We start from the raw sequence: 17,500 nt of genomic DNA, 5'->3' as shown, positions 1-17,500 counted from the left end.
TTAAATTGCTCTAAAAGATTATTCTTAAAAATGAAATTTTTGTTAAAATCACAATAATGTTAAATAATAATAATTGCATTCAGTAATAACGCCTGCAAATATTATGTACACGTCGGATTAAAGCGTCTGTTTTAGTTTTAGAAGACTTGGTACAATCCGCGTTAAGTTTATTTGATTTAAAGACATAAAAAAGTAAAGAAGGCAATATAGCAAAACGTAAAAGGCATTGGACTTACATTAAAAGGCCCAGAGTTTAGGTCCCGCTAAGGGCATCTCATTTTTATTATCTTTCCCCCAGCAAGAAATTTCGCCCGGATTGGTGACTTTATGACGCTGCACTTCAACTTACGCTCAAGTTGACTAGGTATTTTTTAAAGATAAAATCTAATTCATTTCCATGTGGAATAAATATAAAAAATGTATTTATTTATTTAGATATTCATTTATTTATATATAATGTCTTTGTAGATTAATTTATTAAGTTATTTATTCATGTCTTCTTCTTCTTCTTCTTCTTCTTCTTCTTCTTCTTCTTCTTCTTCTTTCCCCTCTTATGCCTTCATGGCTGAAGGTCAACAAGATGAAGGAACACTGTTGTCTTTCCAAGCTCGTACTGAGACCCATAGAGCTTCGACATCAATGTCGTCCTCTCTTGCCACATGGTCGGCCTTTGCTCAATGTACTTCCTACAGTCCTGCAAAACATGTGTAACATCCTGCTTGTTTGTTTATTTATTTATCTGTTTATTTGTTTGTTTGTTTATTTGTTTATTTATTCGTTTACCATATCTTCATTTATATTTGTTTTTGGTTCGATTCATTTCAGTTTATTGTTTATATTGACGTTTACTTTCAAATCATAAATTCTCGTCCAAAAAAGCATAATGAACGTTAACAAGTTGATATTTAGTCGGTACAATATTGATAAATAATAAATTCGAGGCAGTCTTAGATGATTTAGTTTTTATAAAAAGGTAAACTATTTTTTAATGAAAGAAAATTGTATTTAGCTTTCTTGGTCGTATCGGTCTTTCTCTCCATTCATTCGAGATTTGAGTTGACATAAATAGTTCTCACGCTTTCCAGTCCAAACAGTCGACCAGATGAAAGGAGACTCATGTGAACGCTTTGTCTTCACTCGATTCATTTCTTTGTTCATCTTCACTTTCGAGCATTATTGTAACAACTTTGCTTATTTGGGTGATTAGAAATATTTTATACTTTTGTGGCAAAACTGGAATAATTTCTTTATTTATTACAAAATAACTATGGGAATAGTCAAGGGCAATAACTCCGTATTTTAATTACATCAAATAGTGTGCAATTTGTGTTTCTGAACTTCGGCTTCTGAGTAATAATTGAACAACTTTTCTTCTTTGAACTGTTATGAACTATTATTGGTTTATGAAATTATGAGTCATGTCAATGAGTCAATTCGAGTGAAATCCTTATGATAGATAATGGCACTAGCTAATGGGCATTGACTCATATATATATATATATATATATATATATATATATATATATATATATATATTATATATATATATATATACATATGTCTACTAATATATATATACTAATATATATATTTATATATTATATATATATATAATTATATAATACTAATTAATATACTTATTTATCTATTCATTCATTTACTTCAAATTAAAACATATGACTCACCTTACGAATAATTTAAATTTTATCCTTTTATTTTATCAAATTTTCAAGACACCTCACGATGATTTGAGCAGAATTACAAAACTGTTATAATCATCCAGCCGAACTAATGAATTGTATTTATCTACCTTGCACGTTATTTATAATATGTAATTAACTGCAAAATGCAGAATATCGTTAGGACGATATCTGTGTAGATTATCATTCATTGTGGCACGTTTCTCGTTTATAGTTTCAAAGAACAGATACAGTGTTCCCTGCTTTTCATCTTGGTGGCATACATAGAATATAACCAGTAAACAGGTCATTGTCCGATATGCTGTGATAAAAAAAATCCCCAAAAAGAACACATTTTAAGAAATTTTGGTCAGAAAACTTGTTCTCCAAATATCGATCTGTTAAAATAACCATCCTCTTGTAAAAAGCTTTCAAACCTCGGACTTCCGGAAGATTTATTTATTCATTCATTCCTTTATTCCTTTACTTATTTATTGTTCATTCATCTATTTATTAGTGTAATCATTTATCTGTTTATTTATTCATATAGATGTGTGTATATATATATATATATAATATATATATATATATATATATATATATATTATATATATATTCAATTATTTATTTATTTATCTATTTATTCTTTTATTTGTGACCTGCCGCATGAAATTGGAATTATGAAATTGGGTGAAAGAGTTTTTTGGCCAAAAATTTTTTATGGTGTTGTTTTGGGGATTTTCTTTTGTCACATATCGGACAACGACCTGTTTACTGGTTATCTTGAAGGTACCCTCCAAGAAGGAACGAGAGGAATAGTGTATCTGTTCCTTGAAACTATAAACGAGAAACGTGCCACAATGAATGATAATCTAGATATCGTCCTAACGATATTCTGCATTTTGCAGTTAATTACATATTATAAATAACGTGCAAGGTAGATAAATACAATTCATTAGTTCGGCTGGATGATTATAACAGTTTTGTAATTCTGCTCAAATCATCGTGAGGTGTCTTGAAAATTTGATAAAATAAAGGATAAAATTTAAATTATTCGTAAGGTGAGTCATATGTTTTAATTTGAAGTAAATGAATGAATAGATAAATAAGTAGATTAATTAGTATTTTTATATATATGAGTCAGTGCCAATTAGCTAGTGCCATTATCTATCATAAGGATTTCACTGGAATCGTTTACATGACTTATAACTTCATTAACCAATAATAATTCCTAACAGCTCAAAGAAGAAATGTTGTTCAATTATTACTCCGAAGTTCAGAAACACAAATTGCGCGGTATTTGATGTAATAATTACGGAGTTATTGCCCTTCACTATTTCCATAGTTATTTTGATTATTCCAGTTTTGTCACAAAATTATAAAATATTTCTAATCACTCAAAGAAGCAAAGTTGTTACACTATTACTCGCAAGTGAAGATGAACAAAGAAATGAATCGAGTGGAGACATAGCGTCCACGTGAGTCTCCTTTCATCTGGCCGACTGTTTGGACCGGAAAGCGTGAGAACTATTTATGTCAACTCAAATCTCGAATGAAAGGAGAGAAAGACCGATACGACCAAAAAAGCAAAATATATTTTTCTTTCATTGAAAAATATTTTACCTTTATACCAAAAAGAAATCATCTTAAAATGTCTCGAATTTATTACCTATCAATACATAGTTATTAAATAATAACTTGTTAATTTTCATATATCTAAAAAATCGAAATATAAAACCAGAAAATAGAAGTTGCATTGAACGTAAAATAAGGTTTTAGAAAGACCTTATTAAAAGGTATGAGCAGTCAGCTGGCTCCGTAGCGCAGTGGATAAGCTGTCAGACTCTAACCTTGAAATTACTGGTTTCAATCCCATTGTGGACATTTTTTAAAAAAGTTTACTTTATTGAGAAAGATATTATTTTTCTTGTTATAGTTACTGGACATATATTTAAAACCTTAAATTAATCGATTATTATTATCATTATTATATTATTATCATATTATTATCATTATTGTTATTATTTATTATTATTATATTTAGAAGAAAAAAAACAACATCGGTACCATTCAATGTGTTATCGACGTGCATTTATATGTAAACGTCGATTGTTATCATTTTATAATATTTTATCATTATCATCAGTGTATTCGTTTACTGCGTCTTTGTCATTTTATTGGGTTTTTTTTATCTTCTTCTTTTTTGTTGTTGTTGTTGTAATTTTTCAAAAACCTCCTGTCCCATCATTGTTTATGTCTATTTACCTTATCTACGCCATTCACACTACACATCTCTCATTCGTCCTTAGTATCTTATTCGTCGTGTTTTGTTGATAAAGGGGAAATCAGAAACGTCCACAGTATGTCTTCGTCTATTAAATTGAGGCTTACAATTCAACACTTATCGTTATTTTTTCCTTCGAGCTTCAAGCAGCAACATTTTCATTAATCAACCAGCACCGCCAACGGAGGTGCACAAAAACGGTGCATTTTTGTACACCTCCAGTGGATGTGCATGAAAACGCCACCAAACATGATCACCAGAGTACTGTACTACTGTAAGGTAAGTTCTCGATCCCAGGATCGTCTTTCAGCTCTGCCCACGTCTGCTACTTCAGGTTTATTTTCGCTGTTGATTTCCTTACCACAACCTGTTTTCACACACGGACAACTGTATGTTGCTGTGTCACGGGTCAGAGGCTATAGTGACTTACACTTCATGTTGGGCCACACAGAAAAGTCAACAGAGGATGTACCAAGTTACACAGACAACGTTGTTTACCAATCTGCCCTCATTAAATGATGGTGGGTACGATATAGAATGAAAATAGTTCTTTCCCCGCGAAATTGCGGGCTTTTTACTAGTTATCTAAATAAAAACATTATGAACAAAAAAATGTTAGGGTCACAATAGGGCAGAAATCCTAAGATTTTATGTGTGTTAATGGTTAATGTTATGAGCAAAATTTACTGTTCAATCTTATACCAAAATGCTACGGGACACATTTTTTTTTCTTATTTGGCAATGACACACACACACACACACACACACATATATATATATATATATATATATATATATATATATATATATAAATGAATGTATGGATAAACGAATGAATAAACAATTCAACTGACAAAGAAATAAACAGATAAATAAATAAACAATATGTAAATAAACAAATGAATGAATGAATAAATAAATAAATAAATAATTTTTAGAAAATAAAATCTGACCTCCCACATCAAAGCGGTAATATATCGGGGTGAACAAGCTGTCAAAAAGTGATTTTGAATTAGGTACACCAAACCAAATTTTGAGTTAAGAAAAAACCAAAAAGTCTATGTTTCATCACATAGTACTCAATTTTCTAAGAAGTTTGATACCAAAATGAGCCCTCTAACTCAATTATTAAGGAATTTACGCAATATTGAAGATTCGAAAAATATGCGCCTTCGCGCAACTTGCTCCGGTGTCAACTTTGCGCTATTGTAAAATGAAAAGTAATCAAACCACATACCTAAAACTTGCTAGACAGACAGACAGCAACACAGGGAACACGCCTATTTTTTTCCAAGCATATTAAAGAACTTTATTTTACTTTTAAAAGGTCTTGAAAATGGCTCCGAAGCCAATTTCACATAAAACGACAAGGGAGGTAAAAAAGAGCAATTTGAACGATTTTTAAAAATTCATTAAAAAATAATAAAAACATGTACATATTCATGTGATACATCAAATTAAAGTTCATTATCCAGACAATGACAAAATGTAAATAGCCAAAGTATGCAAGCCACACATTGGTCATTAAAGAACATGAAGCAAGACTGAAATAATGAAATCACAAAAATTTCACCTAATAAAAAAACTCACAAATATGCAAAATGTCAGGATATACAAATAAAACACTTCATACGTACAGCATGAATAACGTACAATTCAGAAATAGTATGATCTCCTTAGTAAAATAAATTAGATAACTTCAGCAGCTTCAGACTAAGCTATGAAAATTGAGAGAGAAAAATAATCCGAAACCGAGAAATCACAACAAAAAAAATGCACATTAAATCATTAATGCTTGAAAAAGAAATTAAACTCAATCAGGCTATATAACTCTTCGCTTCTTTGATGGGTTCTCAATGTCACCAGAAACAGAATTTGATTTTAAAAAAGACTTTAAAGCATCCAACATAAAATCAACATCACCAAATCTTAAACTCCTTCCGCCCGACATACATTTATGAAAACGTATTTCACTCTTCAATATATCTTTTATCTTTGTCATTGAATAATTTTCAACTCTAAGCCTGTCAAATAAATCAATTACATCTTTATCTGTTCGACAGGGCCCACCGTGTAATTCAACATCTTGTTCAACCTTGGAAATATTCTCCATATCCTTTATCTGCTTATCAATCTTCTTCTGTTGATTCTCTACAAATTTCAATCTTATATCATTATCTACTTTATCTTTTAACATCTTACTCTCATTTCGCATTTTCTTCCCATGCTTTCTAGCTACTTTGAACATGAGCCCTTGCTCTTCAACAGACTTTTTAGATAAAAACGATATTGTTTTATTGCGTTTGACAGCATGAATGGTGGACCGATTATGGAGTGATGCATTTCTCCTTTTACTAATGTCATAATCGAAATCACCAAATGCACTCTCACCAACCAAATTTGTAAGAGGACAATGGCTCAATGTTCTTTTCATTTCATCACTGACATGAGCATAATAACCATCATTTAAAAAATCTTTCAACTGTCTCTCAGTAACAGAAGAAACATCTTTGCATAATATTTTTAACAAATCAATCATTACAACATTATTAAATTTGTCAATTTGACTATGTACCATATCAAATGCAGGGGATTTGGAAAAAGGGAGAGCATCTCCAAAAACAGATGTAAAAGAAATATCAAGTAATTCAGAGGGATCATCAGCCCATTTCTTAAAACAGTCATGCATCATTTGAACATACATAAAAAAATCAGTATACTTCACTGTATTACTCTTGACAAGAAACCAATAAGGCGAAGTGACTTTTAAACAAAATAGGGCAATACAACAAACCAATGACATTAACCTTAAATCTTGAAGGTCATGAGTAACACTCTTAATCAATAAATTTGGGTTATCATGTAAAACACCAGAAGTGAAAAAATTCAATAAATTGTCATGGTGGAATAAAATAGAAACAGCAGCTTCAAAAAAGCAATTAAACCTGTTGGACTTAAAACTAGGAATGGGAACAACATTGTGAGTATCAGAACAAAAAGTAATCCACTGTGGACGACATCCATTTTTCTGGTCACCCCTGGGACCCAACAAATTACAAGTACATCGAATTATTCTATTTGTCGCAGACTCTGAATCTTTGCTAAAAAATGAAAAGGCCCCATCTTTGTCCCTTCCTAAATACTCATCGTCCTGAGTGATCAACTTTCGTTCAAAAACTGACAATGTCTTTTCAAAGGCAGAACTAATTCCTAATAGAAAATGTGCATTACAATGCAAAAAAACTGATCTGAAGGGAATCTCCAAGCTCAGCGTTTAGTTTATCTGTAAATTTATGACCAAAAAGAATATTGGGCGCAGCCCTATCAGACATGACACTAGTAATTTTAGAAAGAATTTCTCTTAAAATAATATCAGGAGAAATGGAGTACACATCTTTATAGCAATCAACTAAATTACTAATAACAATCATAGCAATATCCAAAAGAGTGTCAGAATTTTCAGTGGCAACAGGCAAAAACCCCAGATAAAAGGTTTCCCCACTATCTAAAGTGAACTGATGTCCCACTATCTTTTTCTGATCTCTTGATGTACCATCAAAATGAAACGTAGCATTTTCAGATTTTAAAACATTTTCAACAGTTTGCATATTTGAAAGGACAAAAGCCTCATCACACATGTTTAAAACTGTTTGAGCACAAGGTAAATTTTCAGAAAATACATAATGAAAAATATTGCTTGATACAATATCAATTACTTTTTTTACATTTTTAGCTGAGACACCTGTCTCACAAACTAAGGCGATGACAGCTTTCCTGACATCATCAGAATATTCATTATTTTTAGAATTTTTAATTTTAATTTCAAATGGATTAGCTTCTAAATTTTCATATCTGATGATCTCTTTCTGTAACTCATCTGTAAGGTATTTATTTTTTGACTTCATTTTCTGTAAGGACAAATCTTTCTTATTTAAATCACTGTGTAAAACAGATATAGTTGAGCAATAATCTTTACAAATTTTGTCATGCCCAGCTTTAATTTCTTTTAACTTTAAATCTTTTTTCTTTAATTCAGCTTCAAACTTTTCTTCTAATTTAGACACAGTAACTAAAGCTTTATCCTCAGCTGAACTAAGTTTCTCTTTCAGTCCTTTTACCTCCTCCAGTAGAGAAAATTTCTCCGATTGAATATCACGTAGTGCAGATTCAACAATTAGAAGTTTTTCATTCAAAGACTGAATCAAATGTAACTGGTCATCTTTCAGCTTTGGAGTAGTTGGAGTTGGACTAGATCGTAGTGGGGTGGGTGGGCGAGGCGTAGGGTGCTCTTGTAATGGCAATGATGAAGGCTGTAGATGTGAGGGTGGTTGTGGAGACGAAGAAAGGGAAAATTTTGATAGCAGAAATTGCTGAAGCCTTTCAGGATGTTTGGTCTTGTTGCTCCTGAGTCGTTCATACTCTTTGAATGTTTTTTTTAGGACACAAAAAAGTTTAGAATTGATGCTCAGTCCAGATAAATGACAAACCCATTGAGCCGTTGTGTTTGAACTTAATCCCATATCCCTCCTGGAAAGTTCAATATCAATAACTAATCCGTTATCGATGTGTTTCAAATCCAGTGAAGATGCAGGCGGAAAGGGCAATGAAGCACGGGTGATGCCAAAACTCGACAACTTATCCGAAATAAAGTCGAAGTCAACCCCACATTCCAGGAACGACAGATCATGCCGTTGCATGCAGAATCTCTGGTAAGCACGCTCCACTGCATGCCTTATCCGTGATCTGTGTGATGCAAGGTCTGGGGATATCCGTAGAAGACAGTCTTCAATCTGAAATCAAATTATTTGAAAAGATGAGACAATGGCAATACAACACAATTTTACATTGTCAATTGTTACCTAACTCTGTACCTTTCTCGTTAGCAATGCTTACTCATATGTACAGTGAATCCCACTAGGCACTGAAATGCACCAATACCCCTTCATATGATCCTCACCGATTTCTTCCTGTAACAAAACATCTTAATCTTAGCCAGCAAAAAAAAAAAAAAAAAAAGCGGTCAGAGAACAACTGTCTTGACTTTGCTCACTTCTTGACAATGGATGATCACATGATAGCTTTGGGAAACTTCTCTGAAAAAACGTGATTACATATAAATGACGAAATAAAAATATAGTCACCTCCTTCCAAGATTTTTTTGATGAGCAGTTCTCCGATTCCTGCTTCAAAAAATAAAGCTGTACAAGTAACTTCTGGTTCACTTTTATTGGTGGCAAATCTGGTCGTCTACCTCTCCCAGATACCAAAAAGGTATTTTTTAACCCTTGGTAAACATCATCATCTGAGGAAATATATCAAAATGAAAATTACTAATTTTATCATTAAAATCAAAATCTTCCTTACACAAACATTGAAATAGATACACGTTATTATTATCCCCAATAAATAAAAAATACCAAACAATAATCTGAATCTGATGAATAGGCAATAATTACAACATGAATATGAAAAAAAAAAAAGTCATTTGCCATGGTAATAGCTAGTAATAATAAGTACCAGGCAGTCTGGTAGCGCACAATTAATATTTGATCTACTGAAATTATATTGAAGGATCACAATAGTCATATAACTTTATAAACAAATCAGTCCACATCCAAATTATTGACAGGGGTCTGAGCCCATCCAAAGCAAAGTTTCATAACATAATTTTTTTTAAAAAAAGCTTACTATTGCTGTAAAGTCACATACGCCTCTATAATAATAATAATTAATGATAATTTCTTAACCAATAACCTTAGAACGCATTCGAACTAAAACAAAACTAATGTGAATCTCGATAAGTTGTCCGCAATGGACTCGTCCGAAACCTGAATTGAGTGTCCGCCATTTTGAAATCAAGATTTCATCGCCACAAAAGTCTAGTGTATTAAGATGACAAAATACAGCTGTATTATTCATTAAAATAAAATTTAGATTGGTGTCATATAAAATTAGATAACTGATTAAAGTCTTACTGGTATTTGTTTAGGGGAAAATATAACATAAAAAAATACAAAGTGCCACAAAGTTCCCAGTTGCTGGATACGAGGGAATACCGCAAGTGAAAGAATTTTAAAAGACACTGCGTTTACGATTTTGACAAAAAAAAACTAACTAATATAAAAAAAGCAATATTTTCAATGATCAGAAAGTAGATTTCAAACATATAACTTACCTATAATGAGCTTTGAATCCATTCTTGAATGAAATCAATCAATCAATCACACCTTGTTTACAACTAGTCGCGAGTCGACTAACGTCAACTCGGCTCCTTCGTTTGAATGACTTCGCCGGGCATGGTCGTTCTTTTTAACCCTATTTTCATACTAAAATAGGAAGTCCTATTTCCTGATTTGGGGTTCATTTGGCCCCCATGACTTGCAAAGAGAAAAATACTAGAAAGTCCTATTTCCTGATTTGGGGTCCATTTGGCCCCCATGACTTGCAAAGAGAAAAATACTAGAAAGTCCTATTTTCGGATTTGGGGTCCATTTGGACCCCATGACTTGCACATAGTAAAATACTAGAAAGTCCTATTTATTTCTTATTTGAGGGCCATTTAATCCCCATGATTTTACTATGGAAAATTCAGTTAAAATCATATTTTCTCATTAAATGTATATAGGCAATATAAGTTTGCATCATTTTGTTGTTTTTGTTGTGACATTATGCATCTATTTATTTAGTGACATAGTCGTGTCAATATGATCCACAACTTACTGGTAGATGGCATCTACAATGATTGACTTGGTAATTTTGTTTCCTGTTTGCCGTCCAATATGAGCGCCAGTTTCAGTTACCTACTTTTTCATCAACTCTAATCAAGAAAAATCCAAGTAAGTACTAACGCATTACTTTTTTTCATTAGGTATGTGATGTATGAAGATTATTCTGACACTTATCCTATGTAACGAAAAATGAATTGATAGTATTGTTAATTTTATGATTGTAGTACCAGCTAGAATTGCCAAATATGAAATGATGAAACAATAATGGATACATGAAAGCGCTAATATTCAATTTAATGTTTCTTCCAATACTTGCCTTACTTTCGCTTCTCGATTATCTTTTATTCTTGTGTGTACCCTACCTAACCACAGATTTGTTTGTAACTTCTTATGACAAGTGATTTATTTTCTTGTACCGTTATTCAATCTCTAGATGAACTAAATTAGCTTAAATGTCTACATTATGTTTCAGTCATATTGTATTGATATTATTGCTTTTGAATTTTTGAATTTGCTAACTAGATAAACGAAATGTATGTTGCTGGGTGTTTTTTTTTTAAATTTTCAGCCATCCGTTGTGTGGTCTAAATTATGTTGCATTGGACCTAAACCATGACGAATGGAGAAAGTGTAACATCCTTGGTAGTTTGAATGCTCAGATATACATTGAGTTGTAGTCTGCTGGGGCATGAGGAAGGTATGTCACCTACTATTTATTTAAAACGGAATGGTACCTATTACATTTATATATGTAATAGTTGTTAGCTCGGAGTTAATAACAGGCATCATATGAAATCTAATATGAGAATATGAGTTTCAATTCTGATTGTTAGAATGTCGTTTCTCCAAACAGTAACAGCATTATCAAGTATGTTTCTATTGTATGAAATAGTAAAATAAATATTAAGTTGGTGTAAGATTAGCTTCTTTAACCAGTGAATTGACAGAATATCATCAATTAATAATGCAAGATAAAGATGAGCTGTTGCAAATCGAGTTTCAGGTAATGGATGATTTTCCCCCACGATGATAATGATGAAGGTATAAATGAATAATATTGACAACTCATCAATTTTTGGATTTATTGGCTGCAAAGACTTCAGAGTAAAAGCCGTTTTTTTTTAAAGATGAAAAATCGAACAGTTATAACTCTTTTATCTGACTCGTTGGATGTGACTTTCAGCATATCACAGCAAATCCATGAAGACAACGAGAAAATTACTTCATGTTGGGCCAACACAAAAAAGTCAAAAAAAGAGGGAATTTTACCCTTTTCCTTTTCACAGACAACGTTTTTTTACCCCAAACTGCCCTCAATTTAAAAGGGGTGGGGACAAAATGAATTTTTAAAAATTTTTTTTTCCCCCCCCAAAAAGCGGGCTTTTTACATCAAATTAAAGTTCATTATCCAGACAATGACAAAATGTAAATAGCCAAAGTATGCAAGCCACACATTGGTCATTAAAGAACATGAAGCAAGACTGAAATAATGAAATCACAAAAATTTCACCTAATAAAAAAACTCACAAATATGCAAAATGTCAGGATATACAAATAAAACACTTCATACGTACAGCATGAATAACGTACAATTCAGAAATAGTATGATCTCCTTAGTAAAATAAATTAGATAACTTCAGCAGCTTCAGACTAAGCTATGAAAATTGAGAGAGAAAAATAATCCGAAACCGAGAAATCACAACAAAAAAAAATGCACATTAAATCATTAATGCTTGAAAAATGAAATTAAACTCAATCAGGCTATATAACTCTTCGCTTCTTTGATGGGTTCTCAATGTCACCAGAAACAGAATTTGATTTTAAAAAAAGACTTTAAAGCATCCAACATAAAATCAAACTCACCAAATCTTAAACTCCTTCCGCCCGACATACATTTATGAAAACGTATTTCACTCTTCAATATATCTTTTATCTTTGTCATTGAATAATTTTCAACTCTAAGCCTGTCAAATAAATCAATTACATCTTTATCTGTTCGACAGGGCCCACCGTGTAATTCAACATCTTGTTCAACCTTGGAAATATTCTCCATATCCTTTATCTGCTTATCAATCTTCTTCTGTTGATTCTCTACAAATTTCAATCTTATATCATTATCTACTTTATCTTTTAACATCTTACTCTCATTTCGCATTTTCTTCCCATGCTTTCTAGCTACTTTGAACATGAGCCCTTGCTCTTCAACAGACTTTTTAGATAAAAACGATATTGTTTTATTGCGTTTGACAGCATGAATGGTGGACCGATTATGGAGTGATGCATTTCTCCTTTTACTAATGTCATAATCGAAATCACCAAATGCACTCTCACCAACCAAATTTGTAAGAGGACAATGGCTCAATGTTCTTTTCATTTCATCACTGACATGAGCATAATAACCATCATTTAAAAAATCTTTCAACTGTCTCTCAGTAACAGAAGAAACATCTTTGCATAATATTTTTAACAAATCAATCATTACAACATTATTAAATTTGTCAATTTGACTATGTACCATATCAAATGCAGGGGATTTGGAAAAAGGGAGAGCATCTCCAAAAACAGATGTAAAAGAAATATCAAGTAATTCAGAGGGATCATCAGCCCATTTCTTAAAACAGTCATGCATCATTTGAACATACATAAAAAAATCAGTATACTTCACTGTATTACTCTTGACAAGAAACCAATAAGGCGAAGTGACTTTTTAAACAAAATAGGGCAATACAACAAACCAATGACATTAACCTTAAATCTTGAAGGTCATGAGTAACACTCTTAATCAATAAATTTGGGTTATCATGTAAAACACCAGAAGTGAAAAAATTCAATAAATTGTCATGGTGGAATAAAATAGAAACAGCAGCTTCAAAAAAGCAATTAAACCTGTTGGACTTAAAACTAGGAATGGGAACAACATTGTGAGTATCAGAACAAAAAGTAATCCACTGTGGACGACATCCATTTTTCTGGTCACCCCTGGGACCCAACAAATTACAAGTACATCGAATTATTCTATTTGTCCGCAGACTCTGAATCTTTGCTAAAAAATGAAAAGGCCCCATCTTTGTCCCTTCCTAAATACTCATCGTCCTGAGTGATCAACTTTCGTTCAAAAACTGACAATGTCTTTTCAAAGGCAGAACTAATTCCTAATAGAAAATGTGCATTACAATGCAAAAAACTGATCTGAAGGGAATCTCCAAGCTCAGCGTTTAGTTTATCTGTAAATTTATGACCAAAAAGAATATTGGGCGCAGCCCTATCAGACATGACACTAGTAATTTTAGAAAGAATTTCTCTTAAAATAATATCAGGAGAAATGGAGTACACATCTTTATAGCAATCAACTAAATTACTAATAACAATCATAGCAATATCCAAAAGAGTGTCAGAATTTTCAGTGGCAACAGGCAAAAACCCCAGATAAAAGGTTTCCCCACTATCTAAAGTGAACTGATGTCCCACTATCTTTTTCTGATCTCTTGATGTACCATCAAAATGAAACGTAGCATTTTCAGATTTTAAAACATTTTCAACAGTTTGCATATTTGAAAGGACAAAAGCCTCATCACACATGTTTAAAACTGTTTGAGCACAAGGTAAATTTTCAGAAAATACATAATGAAAAATATTGCTTGATACAATATCAATTACTTTTTTTACATTTTTAGCTGAGACACCTGTCTCACAAACTAAGGCGATGACAGCTTTCCTGACATCATCAGAATATTCATTATTTTTAGAATTTTTAATTTTAATTTCAAATGGATTAGCTTCTAAATTTTCATATCTGATGATCTCTTTCTGTAACTCATCTGTAAGGTATTTATTTTTGACTTCATTTTCTGTAAGGACAAATCTTTCTTATTTAAATCACTGTGTAAAACAGATATAGTTGAGCAATAATCTTTACAAATTTTGTCATGCCCAGCTTTAATTTCTTTTAACTTTAAATCTTTTTTCTTTAATTCAGCTTCAAACTTTTCTTCTAATTTAGACACAGTAACTAAAGCTTTATCCTCAGCTGAACTAAGTTTCTCTTTCAGTCCTTTTACCTCCTCCAGTAGAGAAAATTTCTCCGATTGAATATCACGTAGTGCAGATTCAACAATTAGAAGTTTTTCATTCAAAGACTGAATCAAATGTAACTGGTCATCTTTCAGCTTTGGAGTAGTTGGAGTTGGACTAGATCGTAGTGGGGTGGGTGGGCGAGGCGTAGGGTGCTCTTGTAATGGCAATGATGAAGGCTGTAGATGTGAGGGTGGTTGTGGAGACGAAGAAAGGGAAAATTTTGATAGCAGAAATTGCTGAAGCCTTTCAGGATGTTTGGTCTTGTTGCTCCTGAGTCGTTCATACTCTTTGAATGTTTTTTTTAGGACACAAAAAAGTTTAGAATTGATGCTCAGTCCAGATAAATGACAAACCCATTGAGCCGTTGTGTTTGAACTTAATCCCATATCCCTCCTGGAAAGTTCAATATCAATAACTAATCCGTTATCGATGTGTTTCAAATCCAGTGAAGATGCAGGCGGAAAGGGCAATGAAGCACGGGTGATGCCAAAACTCGACAACTTATCCGAAATAAAGTCGAAGTCAACCCCACATTCCAGGAACGACAGATCATGCCGTTGCATGCAGAATCTCTGGTAAGCACGCTCCACTGCATGCCTTATCCGTGATCTGTGTGATGCAAGGTCTGGGGATATCCGTAGAAGACAGTCTTCAATCTGAAATCAAATTATTTGAAAAGATGAGACAATGGCAATACAACACAATTTTACATTGTCAATTGTTACCTAACTCTGTACCTTTCTCGTTAGCAATGCTTACTCATATGTACAGTGAATCCCACTAGGCACTGAAATGCACCAATACCCCTTCATATGATCCTCACCGATTTCTTCCTGTAACAAAACATCTTAATCTTAGCCAGCAAAAAAAAAATAAAAAAAAGCGGTCAGAGAACAACTGTCTTGACTTTGCTCACTTCTTGACAATGGATGATCACATGATAGCTTTGGGAAACTTCTCTGAAAAAAACGTGATTACATATAAATGACGAAATAAAAATATAGTCACCTCCTTCCAAGATTTTTTTGATGAGCAGTTCTCCGATTCCTGCTTCAAAAAATAAAGCTGTACAAGTAACTTCTGGTTCACTTTTATTGGTGGCAAATCTGGTCGTCTACCTCTCCCAGATACCAAAAAGGTATTTTTTAACCCTTGGTAAACATCATCATCTGAGGAAATATATCAAAATGAAAATTACTAATTTTATCATTAAAATCAAAATCTTCCTTACACAAACATTGAAATAGATACACGTTATTATTATCCCCAATAAATAAAAAATACCAAACAATAATCTGAATCTGATGAATAGGCAATAATTACAACATGAATATGAAAAAAAAAAAAGTCATTTGCCATGGTAATAGCTAGTAATAATAAGTACCAGGCAGTCTGGTAGCGCACAATTAATATTTGATCTACTGAAATTATATTGAAGGATCACAATAGTCATATAACTTTATAAACAAATCAGTCCACATCCAAATTATTGACAGGGGTCTGAGCCCATCCAAAGCAAAGTTTCATAACATAATTTTTTTTAAAAAAAGCTTACTATTGCTGTAAAGTCACATACGCCTCTATAATAATAATAATTAATGATAATTTCTTAACCAATAACCTTAGAACGCATTCGAACTAAAACAAAACTAATGTGAATCTCGATAAGTTGTCCGCAATGGACTCGTCCGAAACCTGAATTGAGTGTCCGCCATTTTGAAATCAAGATTTCATCGCCACAAAAGTCTAGTGTATTAAGATGACAAAATACAGCTGTATTATTCATTAAAATAAAATTTAGATTGGTGTCATATAAAATTAGATAACTGATTAAAGTCTTACTGGTATTTGTTTAGGGGAAAATATAACATAAAAAAATACAAAGTGCCACAAAGTTCCCAGTTGCTGGATACGAGGGAATACCGCAAGTGAAAGAATTTTAAAAGACACTGCGTTTACGATTTTGACAAAAAAAAACTAACTAATATAAAAAAAGCAATATTTTCAATGATCAGAAAGTAGATTTCAAACATATAACTTACCTATAATGAGCTTTGAATCCATTCTTGAATGAAATCAATCAATCAATCACACCTTGTTTACAACTAGTCGCGAGTCGACTAACGTCAACTCGGCTCCTTCGTTTGAATGACTTCGCCGGGCATGGTCGTTCTTTTTAACCCTATTTTCATACTAAAATAGGAAGTCCTATTTCCTGATTTGGGGTTCATTTGGCCCCCATGACTTGCAAAGAGAAAAATACTAGAAAGTCCTATTTCCTGATTTGGGGTCCATTTGGCCCCCATGACTTGCAAAGAGAAAAATACTAGAAAGTCCTATTTTCGGATTTGGGGTCCATTTGGACCCCATGACTTGCACATAGTAAAATACTAGAAAGTCCTATTTATTTCTTATTTGAGGGCCATTTAATCCCCATGATTTTACTATGGAAAATTCAGTTAAAATCATATTTTCTCATTAAATGTATATAGGCAATATAAGTTTGCATCATTTTGTTGTTTTTGTTGTGACATTATGCATCTATTTATTTAGTGACATAGTCGTGTCAATATGATCCACAACTTACTGGTAGATGGCATCTACAATGATTGACTTGGTAATTTTGTTTCCTGTTTGCCGTCCAATATGAGCGCCAGTTTCAGTTACCTACTTTTTCATCAACTCTAATCAAGAAAAATCCAAGTAAGTACTAACGCATTACTTTTTTTCATTAG

General features: G+C 32.4%; 3 protein-coding genes across 3 annotated transcripts; all 3 read right to left on the bottom strand.

Annotated features, from left to right (window-relative positions):
- Window positions 1-4,980: 4,980 nt before the first annotated feature.
- LOC144976752 (uncharacterized) lies at window positions 4,981-7,193 on the bottom strand. The gene has a single exon (XM_078921148.1). It carries the CDS (start codon window positions 6,764-6,766, stop codon window positions 5,786-5,788), a length of 981 nt encoding a protein of 326 aa, XP_078777274.1. The 5' UTR covers window positions 6,767-7,193; the 3' UTR covers window positions 4,981-5,785.
- Window positions 6,954-10,270, bottom strand: LOC144976751 (uncharacterized). Its single transcript, XM_078921147.1, has 3 exons — window positions 10,139-10,270; window positions 9,105-9,265; window positions 6,954-8,753 (listed from the first exon to the last, which is right to left on the bottom strand). The coding sequence occupies exons 1-3, from the start codon at window positions 10,158-10,160 to the stop codon at window positions 7,191-7,193; spliced, it is 1,746 nt and encodes a 581-aa protein (XP_078777273.1). The 5' UTR covers window positions 10,161-10,270; the 3' UTR covers window positions 6,954-7,190.
- A 4,197-nt stretch (window positions 10,271-14,467) lies between these two features.
- On the bottom strand, window positions 14,468-16,939 carry LOC144976750 (uncharacterized). Its single transcript, XM_078921146.1, has 3 exons — window positions 16,808-16,939; window positions 15,774-15,934; window positions 14,468-15,421 (listed from the first exon to the last, which is right to left on the bottom strand). The coding sequence occupies exons 1-3, from the start codon at window positions 16,827-16,829 to the stop codon at window positions 14,471-14,473; spliced, it is 1,134 nt and encodes a 377-aa protein (XP_078777272.1). The 5' UTR covers window positions 16,830-16,939; the 3' UTR covers window positions 14,468-14,470.
- Window positions 16,940-17,500: the final 561 nt, after the last annotated feature.

This window comes from Berghia stephanieae, chromosome 7 (genome assembly GCF_034508935.2).
Source record: "Berghia stephanieae isolate SIO BIC M18660-M18661 chromosome 7, UCSD_Bste_1.3, whole genome shotgun sequence".
Lineage (NCBI taxonomy): Eukaryota > Metazoa > Mollusca > Gastropoda > Nudibranchia > Aeolidiidae > Berghia > Berghia stephanieae.
Note: the sequence above shows the minus strand (reverse complement) of the source record. Positions and strands in the feature narration are given on the sequence as shown.

Bases quoted from the DNA above. Each gene is read 5' to 3' on its own strand.
- LOC144976752 (XM_078921148.1), bottom strand. From the start codon at position 6,766: ATGTCATTGGTTTGTTGTATTGCCCTATTTTGTTTAAAAGTCACTTCG.
- LOC144976750 (XM_078921146.1), bottom strand. From the start codon at position 16,829: ATGGATTCAAAGCTCATTATAG. The intron at 15,935-16,807 runs GTAAGTTATATG...ATATTTCCTCAG, and splicing joins GGATTCAAAGCTCATTATAG to ATGATGATGTTTACCAAGGG. The intron at 15,422-15,773 runs GTGACTATATTT...ATTTGATTTCAG, and splicing joins CAAAAAAATCTTGGAAGGAG to ATTGAAGACTGTCTTCTACG.
- LOC144976751 (XM_078921147.1), bottom strand. From the start codon at position 10,160: ATGGATTCAAAGCTCATTATAG. The intron at 9,266-10,138 runs GTAAGTTATATG...ATATTTCCTCAG, and splicing joins GGATTCAAAGCTCATTATAG to ATGATGATGTTTACCAAGGG. The intron at 8,754-9,104 runs GTGACTATATTT...ATTTGATTTCAG, and splicing joins CAAAAAAATCTTGGAAGGAG to ATTGAAGACTGTCTTCTACG.